General features: G+C 38.4%; 1 protein-coding gene and 1 non-coding gene across 2 annotated transcripts; one reads left to right on the top strand and one right to left on the bottom strand.

Annotated features, from left to right (window-relative positions):
* Positions 1-483: 483 nt before the first annotated feature.
* Positions 484-1,656, top strand: LOC131155680 (ethylene-responsive transcription factor ERF109-like). The gene has a single exon (XM_058108981.1). The coding sequence runs from the start codon at positions 597-599 to the stop codon at positions 1,419-1,421; it is 825 nt and encodes a 274-aa protein (XP_057964964.1). The 5' UTR covers positions 484-596; the 3' UTR covers positions 1,422-1,656.
* An 8,480-nt stretch (positions 1,657-10,136) lies between these two features.
* Positions 10,137-10,243, bottom strand: LOC131156926 (small nucleolar RNA R71). The gene has a single exon (XR_009137187.1). It is a non-coding gene; the product is annotated as a small nucleolar RNA R71 (small nucleolar RNA).
* Between the last annotated feature and the right edge of the window lie 860 nt (positions 10,244-11,103).

Genomic DNA, 11,103 nt, shown 5'->3' with positions numbered 1-11,103 from the left:
GCAATGTTTTCTATCTTTTTTATTTTTATTTTTTATTTTACTATGGATAGAAGAACTCTTATCATATTAATTAAAAAGAATTAATATGCAAATTTAATATTATTTTTTTCATAATAAAAAATAGTCAACATCCTGAGATAGAAAAGGAAACTTCTGACCCCCAAAGTGGACCGTGGGCATCAATCCTTTGAATGTCACTTTATCAAAAGCCAGGTAATCCAAGTCACCTGAAAAAGGGACAACTGTTTCTCCTCTTTCATAACCGTCCAGCGGGCCGCGTGGGCTATCTAGCTTACGTCATCTGCCATGTCATCGCCATCGTGCCTACCTCCCACTCCTGCTACTTCACCAGTTACTCTTCAATATACCCTCACGTGCGCCTAGAAGTCTTCAAACCCGTGTGTGAACGGTGTTCCAGCTGGCATCCACGTCACTCCCAGCCCAAATATATCTGCGAGCTGCGACCACTCTCCCTCCAGTATCAGTCGTCGCTCAAAACTCAAAACTCAAAACCCAAAACCCAACACTAAGAGCCGCCACCACCACACTGCTGCAGCGACAGGCCCACAGCCACCACCAGGGCCGCCGCACCCCCAATGCAGAAGCCATCCAAGAAACCCAAACACAGCGGCGACGGCGCTCCAGCCGCCACCTACATATCCTCGTCGCCCCCGCCCCCTCCGCGTCTCACCCACGAGGAGGAAGACTCCGTCATGGTCGCCACCCTCAAGAACGTCATCGCCGGAGGCGCCAGCACCTCCCAAGAAGTCCCTCTTCCGCCAATGCTTTCGGAGTTCGCCACCACTTCGCCCACTGTCAGTGGGTCCAGCGGAGAAGCGGTCTTCTACCTCTCCTATCCCGACACGTGTCACGTCTGCGGAATCTTCGGTTGCCTGGGGTGCAATTTCTTTGAGCATTCGATTTCGAGCCCGAACCCGAATCCGAGCCCGAACCCGCATCCGAATCCGACTTCGAATCCTAATAATAATAAGACGACGACGAAGAAGAAGAAAAATAATTACCGGGGAGTGAGGCAGCGACCGTGGGGGAAATGGGCGGCGGAGATTCGAGACCCGCGGCGGGCGGCGAGGGTTTGGCTGGGAACTTTCGACACGGCGGAGGACGCGGCGCGTGCGTATGACCGCGCAGCCATCGACTTCCGGGGGCCGCGGGCGAAGCTGAATTTTCCGTTTCCGGAAAGCACCGTGAACGAGAGTTCGCATTCGGAGCAGCAGTTGCAGCGAGAGAATCCGGCGAGGAGCGGTGGTTTCGCGGCGGAGATTGTTACGGCGGCGGAACCTTCGAGCCGGCAAGAAAATTTCTGGGGAATGGTTGGGGGAGAAGAGTTTCAGGATTGGACGATGACGATGAACTTCTCGGAGGATTCGCCAGATTCTGCTACAGGAAGCATGCAAATATAGTTTTTTTATATAGTAATTAGTATATATATATATATATATATATATATATATATATATATATGAGGGCGTCTTCTTTTGATGTTCTTCTTTCTCATGCATGTAAGAGTGGTGTTATAGTTTCTTGGTAATATTTTTATATGTGTTCTATTTGAGAACATAAGCTCGTGAATATAAATTGTAAATTGTATGAATTTGAATAAATTTGAATGTAAAAGTATCTATAATTTTACTTCAAGATACATAAATTTAAATTGATGCATGGCAATAAATTCATGCTGCAAAAATATATTAATACTTCTTTTATTTTTTTTGGAGCAAAAATTAATATTTTTATTAAATAATTAAAATTTTATTTAATTCACTCATTTGAAGAAGATAATTATTTTATACCAATTATCTATATTCATACACAGTCAATAATATTCCTTTTCTAACTCAAATGGCCTGCATTTTTGTTTTTTTGTAAAATTAGTTCTTAAATTAAATGCACTAATTAATAAATTCCATCTAAACCATTATTTCCATAGAAATTTCAACATCTGCATATTTTTCTTCAATTTCTTATATGTCAATATTAAAATATCGATATAAAACTCCCAAGCAAATGACTAGTGACCCAAAATAAATAAGTGATTTATATTTATACATAGATATTCAATTAAGAAATTAAGATAATAAAAAATCAGGTGAGCAGCCACCATGCTTATAAGGAGGGTAAAGGGGATGGGTTATAATAATGTTTAGCACGTGGACAATTAAAGAAACACGTGGGGGAATGGACGGACCATATCTTAAGAGGATATGGTGATTTAGGAAAAGGAGTGAAAAAGGTATGGAAGCATTTTTTTTTTTTTAACTTTGATAATGGGGGCTGTCAGTTTTCGATTTGCTTAAAAAAAAAAAAAGGGTTTATATATCAAATGTGAGGGGGTCCCTACACCATGGCTTCTGCTTGCTGCCAGGGTTACTTCATTAATCACATCAATTAATTAACACATGATTAATTAACTCGTTAATTTATATGATGTTTGGATTCCACAAGTGGACCAAGGGTTTCTAATCATATTTCTATTGTTCATACTCTTAATTAAAGGTGTTAAATTTGATCTGTCATTGTCTCTTCATCATCAAAATTTTTGGAGCCATCACCTTTCTGAATCTAACTTCATTAATTTATAGTTTACCTAAAAGCAGGTCAATGATATATTTTAAGGAGAAATTTAATTAATGTCGGCACCAATCTTCCAATATTTTTTAATGGGTGTTGGCTAAGTTGTTCTAGATTATTGATTAGCTTCATTTTTGTTTCCTAATTTATTTATTTTTCTTTTACATTTGAAAAATTGTTTCAATGTCGTACCCGCTACTAACCTTTTAAGGTTTTTGATAGACAATTACGGTGAGTGATAGCTTCCCACCTTGTGGTGTAGGTCCATATATTCTTTGAATGTAAGGAAAAATATATCTTTGAGAATCTTATGGATAAGACAAATTGATGAAATAGATTTGTTTTGTAAGGAGAAGAGGGGGTAATGACAATTCTAAAATAGAATTAATTATAGATGTTGATTTTGTCTAGTGATTAACATTACAAAAAATAAGGTTGTTAGTGATGGTTTCAAATTAGTCGCTAAAGAAACGGTGACTAATACTTATTAGTTACGTATTCTAAAATTGTCACTTATAATGGAGTATTAGTGTCGGTTTTATTCGGTGAGGTTTGTGCCCAATTGATCCCCTACATACTATCAATAATTCTCTAGGGAAAAAATTGAAATACAATTTAGGCAAGGGGGGGGGGGGGGGAGAACGATACTAAGCAATTGAATTGATAAACCTTTTATATTCTTACCGAATCATACCACCATGAATGACACCCCTTTGGGGATCTTGAATCGACTTATGAAGATCAAGAGGATAATTTCTTTTCGATGAGACTGTGCAGAGATGAGTCCTCTGTATTTGGTAACTTGTTGACGTTTTTACCCATCAACAAATGCATTAGTAATGACAATTCTAAATAACGTCACTAATATAAGACTATTAGTGACCATCTTTCTCTTTAAGAATTCTACTTAAATACATGTTCTTCTCATTGTAATTTATTTTCAACTCATCTAGATTCTCATTTGTGGTGTCAAACATACTGGCTAGGTTATCCACAACATTATTTCTATCTTATTTTGCTTCAAGAACAATATCAGCAACTGTTGTTATCTGTTCACTGCTACAAAGATAGTCTCCTACTGACCCTTTTGAATTGTAATCATCTTCATGAGCAACCCACGTATGCATAGATATTTGAACCAAGCTATTTCTTTTGTGCATCTCATTCCTTTTTATTGTAATGAACAACTTCAAATTAAAGATCTCTTAAACTCTATTACATTTAAAAACTAGTCCAATCACTGCAGATCTTCACCACTACTTCTCTGGTTTGTACACGGTCAATCCAAAAGGTATGAACTTCAACAGGTTTAAATTTAGAGAATCTTTTCAACCAATATTCACTACCAATGACAACTCTTCGATCTTTTTCGTCCACTAAGGAGTTTGAGAGATGAGTACAGTGCTAGTTCAACAGGTTGAGGTGTTTGGTCTCACTCATCAGTTAGGTCAATTTCCAGGTATTTTTCCAAGGCAACGTCATTTTTATGTTTGTGTTCGCTCATTGCATTTGATGTCCATTTTCGTTGTTCCATTAGAAGTCTTTGTAAATCAGTCTTTGCAAATGGTTTTTGGTCACTGCATTTGAAGCACATTGCCCAAGTAATTAGATCAAAAAATCGTCACTAACAGTCTTGACCTTTTTTCCCATCAATAAATGTATTATTAGTAACCGTTTATGAGAACTGTCACTAATATTCTTGACCTTTTTTCCTGTCAACAAATGCATTATTAGTGACGGTTCTAAAAAATAGTCACCAACATATATGACTATTAGGACGTACATGCTCCTCTCGTTATATTTTATCTTCAACTCATCCAAATTTTTATTTGTGGTGTCAAGCACACTGGTTAGGTTAGCCACAACATTATTTCTATCCTATTTTGATTCTTGGAAAATATCACCAATTGTTTTTATATGTCCATTGTTACGAAGATAGTCCCCTACTGGCTAGATTGTAATCATCTTCACGAGCAAGCCACCCATGCATAGATATTTGAACCAAATTGTTTCTCTTGTACATCACCACTACAAAAAATATAGTTATTAGTGAAGGATCAAAACCGTCACTAATAATCACAAAGCTGTCACTACTAATAGGGGTGAGCAAACGGTCGGTTCGGTTAAATTCGGGTAATTAACCGAATTAACCGAAAAATTCGGTTAAATAAAACCATTAACCGAACCGACCGAATTGACGATGGAAACCGAACCGACCCCGACCGAATTGCCCATTCGGGTAATTCGGTTAACCGATTTTAACCGAAATCATTTAAAATTAATTGTTAGAAATATAATACAATTATAAATTTTTTTTAAAACCAAATCTAACTTAATTAAATACCTTATTTATTAATTTTATTAATGAAAATAATATTTTACCGTAAAACAAAGAATCGAAATATGTTAATTAAACTCCTTCATGCACTTGCATAAGCAAAATTTATATTCATAAATTATATTTAAAATCTAATTAATTAGTAATTCGGTTAATTCGGTTAATTGATATTTTTTTACCCTTAACCGAACCGAAACCGATTAATCGAAATTTTATGGAATTATAACCGAACCGACCGAACCGGGATTTTTACCCGAACCGAACCGACCAATTTCGGCCGGTTAATTCGGTTAATTCGGTTTTCACCGAATTTTGCTCACCCCTAACTACTAAACGTGGATCACGGTCTGAGACTATAGATACCGGCACTCCATGGGATCAAACAATCTCCTATATGTAAATCTCTGCTAACCTGTTCATAGGGTAGCTGAAATTTATAGGCAGAAAATGCGTCATCTTTGTCAATCTATCAACTATCACCCATATGGCATTTTGACCATGCAACGCTGGCGGCAGTCCAGTAACAAAATCTATGCATACATGATCTCACTTCCACTTGAGAATAAAAAGTGGCTGCAACTGATCAGTCGGCCTCTGGTGCTTAGCCTTAACCTGCTGGCACGTCAAACACTACTGTACAAATTCTGCTATCTCCCTCTTCATGCCACTCCACCAAAAAGAATCTCACAAATCCCTATACATTTTCGTACAACCAGGATGAACAGTGTATAGAGATCTGTGTGCCTCCTCTAGAATTGTCCTCCTGATGCTATCATCTGCAGGCACACACAATCTGGTGCGAAATCTCAAAGCCCCATCATCGGAGATACTAAACTCCTCCCCCTGGCCATCTTGTACTCTGGCAAACACCTCCACTAACTCTGGATCATTTCTCTAAGCAGCTTTAATCTTCTCATACAATGTGGGCTGTACAACCAAACTGGCAATAAGTGCCCGAGAATCATCCTCCACTAACTCCACACTGAGTCATTCTAAGTCCATCTGAATCAGATGCTGAACTACTACTGTTAACTGTGTTGTATCTCCTGACTTACGGCTCAACGCATCGGCTACCATTTGCTTTACCTGGGAGGTAACTGATGGTGCAGTCATAATCCTTAATGAGTTCCAACCACCTCCTCTTCTGCATATTCAATTCTTTCTGTGTAAAGAAATACTTTAGGCTCTTATGATTAGAAAATATCTCACACCTCTCACCGTAAAGATAATGCCTCTAGATCTTCAATGCATGTACAACCGCAGCCAACTCCAGATCGTGGGTAGGGTAGTTCTTCTCATATTCTTTCAACTGCCTGGATGCATATGCCACCACCCTACCATGCTGCATTAGCACACAACCGAGCCCTTTCAAAGACGCGTCACTGTAAATAACATAACCATCGCCACCTGATGGACTCGTAAGAACTGGTGCAGTAATGAACCGTTGCTTAATTCCTAGAAGCTCTGCTCGCACTCTTCATCCCACACAAATATGACATTTTTCCTAGTCAACCGTGTGAGAGGACCTGACAAGGCTAAAAACCCCTTAACAAAACAACGGTAATAATCTGCCAATCCTAAAAAACTCCTGACTTCCTGCAAATTTCTCGGCCTAGCCCAATCTACCACTGCATCAATCCTACCGGGATCCACTGAAATACCGTCCCCTGAAATCACATGGCCTAAAAATTCCACCCTCTCTAGCCAGAACTCACACTTACTAAACTTAGCATAAAGCTTCTCCTCCTTGAGAGTCTGCAATACCTGCCTCAAATGTACCTCGTGCTCCTCGAAACTTCTCGAGTACACCAATATATCATCAATGAAAACTACTACAAACAAATCTAGATACTGGTGAAAAACTCTGTTCATCAAGTTCATGAACACAGTCGGAGCATTCGTCAAACTAAAAGGTATAATGAGAAATTCATAGTGCCCGTGCCTCAAATGTACATCCTTCGCTTTTACTCTCACTTGATGATACCCGGATTTGAGGTCAATCTTGGAATATACCCGTGTACCCTGGAGCTAATAAAACAAATCGTCTATACGGGGTAAAGGATTTTTATTCTTAATAGTAACCTTGTTTATCTCCCTGTAATCAATGCACATCCTTATGGACCCGTATTTCTTCTTTACGAACACTGGAGCTCCCCATGGCGATACACTGGGTCATATAAATCTTTTGTGCAACAAATCTTGTAACTGCTCCTTTAATTCTCTCAATTCAGCTGAAGTTATATGATACGGGATCTTAGAGATCGGCGCAGTCCCTGGAGGTAAATCTATAGGAAAATCTACCTCGCGCACAGGAGGCAACCTTGGTAGCTCCTCTGGAAAAATATCTAAAAATTCCCGTACCACTCGGGTGTTGTCAATCTTCAATTCATTTTCAGATGCTTCTTTCACAAATGCTATAAATCCCTAACCTCCATCTAGGAGTAATCTGCCTACCTACACAACGGACACTGGCTGTGTTGGAGCACGTACCCGTGAACCAACGAATCTAAATTCCTGCTCTCAAGGAGGTCTGAAAATTACTTCGTTCTGGAAACAATCAATGCTAGCGTGATTGGCAGCCAACCAGTCCATACCCAATATTATATCGAACCCACACATATCAAACACAACAAAATCTTCTGGTAAAATTTTTTCCTGAATTTCTATCGAATAGCCTCTAAGTACCCTCTGACATTTGATCACTGACCCTGATGGTGACTACGCGCTTAAATTGCGTAATTAGGTGCTTTAATTCATGCATTGGGAATCCTATTTTGTATTTAAATGCCTAATTACTCTCAATATTTTAAAATTATGTTCTATTTATAATATTTGAGTTTTATTAATTAATTTATGAAATTTTGGTATTTTTTCTTGTAGGGCAACTATCGGAAGCCAAAAACCAACAACAATTCTTCGTAATCTTGGCGTAACTCTCTCATCCAACCTCCGATTCATATGACTTAGGATGCCATAGAAAGATAATAAAATGTTCTACAATTTTCATGTTTTGAATTTTACGAAATAATGGATGCATCAATATCGAAATTAGATGTGAAGTTAGCATACGCAGTTTTATGGATTATTTTGACAATTTTTTGTAATCTTAGCGTAACTTTCTCATCCGAGCTCCGATCGAGACGATTCAAAATTTTGGGAAACACTGAAAAAGAGCTCTACATCTTTTGTGTTTTAAGCTTTGAGAGTTACGAGCTATAAGAGGGTTGAAAGTGGGCTTGAAAGAGGAGGGCAGTTCATGTACCTTTGAAAAAAAAAAGAAAATCAAAAAATCAAAAAAATGAGATGTGACCCGGCCATGCAGCCGGGTCATCTCAGAAGGGTGAGGCACTGGGTTTGTAGAAAGGAAACACAAAAAATGGAAAGACAAAAGAAAGGGAAGAAAAACAAAGAAACGAAAGCAAAAAGGAAAGGAAAGAGGAAAAGTCAAAAGGAGGAGGGTTTCCTTGGGAGAGAGCCATGTGCAAGAAGAGAGGAGGGGGGGCAGTGTGCACTGGGCTGGAGAGAAGGGAGAGGCCGCACCATAGAAAAAAAAAAAAAAAAGGTTTTTCTTGGTTAGACACACAAGGGAGGTTAAACCACAGAGAGTTTCTTAGAAAAATTATTTTTTGGGAGCTTTCTTGTGGTTTTCTTTTGGGGGTGCTGCGAAGATACACACACAGCCAGTAAAGGAGAGTTGGAAGCACACAAAAATAATATATTTTCAGAATCGGAAGGCGGCGAACAATGGCGGTGTTCGTGACGCGCGGCAGTGGTGCGGCGAGTGTTGATCTTTCCCGTACACTCCAAATTGAAGAAAATATGGTGAAATCTGTTATGTTGGATTTAATTTTCGGAATGAACTAAAATTTTGAATTCTAGGAAAACGATGTAGCCAGTTTTGAACTATGTTTGCTCTTTGATGCTAATCTGAAGTAGTTTTCATTAATGTTTGTTTGAGTTATTCTGTGCCTAATGCTTTTAATTAATTGGCCATTAATTAAATGATTTTAGTCTTGTGATTTGCTACCGAAAGGGGGGATTATAGGATAGATTTTGGATAATTCAGCGTAGGTAAATATAGAGATCGAAAGACTTGTATGAACCTACGTAGCATTAAAAATTGAGGGTCTTACTGCGTTCTTGCGTTATTAATTTGCATACTCTTATGTTAAATAATAAACAAGAATAGGTTCTGATTGACTATCGAAAGAGGCTTTTGGAAAAATTGGCGATTTGCTAACAAACAGAGAAAACGAAGTTTAATTAGCTAAATGAGTAAAGCATAGTGAGAAACTAGGTGAAATTGGTTTCCTAGAAGTTTTCACCATCATCAATTTGACACGCGGTATCCAGTTTTAAATTCTCCTGAATAGTTTATTTAAAGTAGCTTTGTTTAAATTTTGCAGTCTAAAATTGTTAATTTTTCTAAATAAAATCAAGGTTAGTAAAATTTCGGTACTTGGTAAAATTAAGACATCAATCCCTGAGAACGATACTCTACACATCATTATATTATAAAACTACGATACTGTGCACTTGCAGTTTGCACCGGTCAAGTTTTGGGCGCCGTTGTCGGGGATTGAGTTTATCTTATTTTTGCCAATATCGATACAAAGTAATCTTGGTTTTAATTTAGAATTCTCTTTTTATATTTTTATTTATTTATTTTCTTTATTTTATTTTATTATTATTTTTTTGTATTTCTGGTGTGTTTTTTTTATGTTGGATGCGGAGGGCTAGAACACGTGACATTATTCCTTTTGATCCAGAGATTGAAAGAACGCTCAGAGCACTAAGGAAAAAGAGGGTATTAGCCATGGAGAACGGACAAGATAATAAGCAGCCACGTGCCTTGAAGGATTATGTGCGACCAGTTGTGAATGACAATTATTCGGGTATCAGACGCCAGCCCATTAATGCCAACAATTTTGAGCTCAAACCCGCATTAATCAGCATGGTGCAGCAGGCCCAATTCAGTGGATCGCCACTTGATGATCCCAATATCCATCTGGCGATGTTTTTGGAGATTTGTGATACTGTGAAGATCAATGGTGTTACTGAAGACACCATTAGACTGAGATTATTCCCTTTCTCTTTGAGGGACAAAGCAAGAGGTTATCTACAGTCGCTATAACCTGGGAGTATTACTAGTTGGCAGGACATGGTTGAAAAATTTCTGGCTAAATTCTTTCCACCTACAAAAACAGCTCAACTCAGGAGTGAGATTGGTCAATTCAAGCAACATGATTTTGAATCACTTTATGAAGCATAGGAAAGGTATAAAGATTTGATTCGACGCTGCCCACAACATGGATTGCCTGATTGGTTGCAAATTCAAATGTTCTATAATGGATTAAATGGGCAAACGCGGACTTTAGTTGATGCTGCATTTGGGGGAACTTTGATGTCAAAGACACCTGAGGGTGCTACTGCTCTTTTGGAAGAAATGGCCTCAAATAACTATCAATGGCCAACTGAAAGAACTATGGCTAAGAAAGTTGCTGGAATTCATGAATTGGAGCCGTTTGCTGCACTTTCAGCTCAAGTTGCTTCTCTGTCTCATCAGATTTCATCTTTGACAACCCAAAGGATACCACAAGGTGCAAAATATGTGGCAACTACAAGTAGGACAGATCCAAGCAATGGAGAGAGTCATGAACAGGTTCAATACATCAAAAATTGGAACTACAACTATAGGGGTAATCCAGTGCCACAATATTACCATCCAGGGCTTCGAAATCATGAGAATTTGTCTTTTGGAAATACAAGGAATGTGCTGCAATCTCCTCCAGGACTTGATAGTCAACAAAGTGAGAAGAAGATGTCACTTGAGGATGCCATGATATCATTTATTGAGGAGACAAAAGCAAGATTTAAAAAGACTAATTCACGGCTAGACAACATCGAGACTCATTGCAACAATATGGGAGCCACTATGAAGAATCTTGAAATGCAAATTGGGCAACTGGCCATGACTATAAATTCTTAACAGAGAGGAACTTTTCCTAGCAACACAATAGTGAATCCTAAGGAACAATGCAATGTCATCACACTTAGGAGTGGAAAAGAAATTGAGAAGTCACCAGCAAAGGAAACCATGTCCACAACTACAGCTAAAAATAATGGCCAAGGCAAGAATAAAGTGGAAGAAGACGAGATGGTGGATGACACACCAA

This window comes from Malania oleifera, chromosome 5, assembly GCF_029873635.1.
Source record: "Malania oleifera isolate guangnan ecotype guangnan chromosome 5, ASM2987363v1, whole genome shotgun sequence".
NCBI lineage: Eukaryota > Viridiplantae > Streptophyta > Magnoliopsida > Santalales > Ximeniaceae > Malania > Malania oleifera.
The sequence above is the reverse complement of the archived record's forward strand: the minus strand, read 5'-3'. Positions and strand labels throughout refer to the sequence as shown.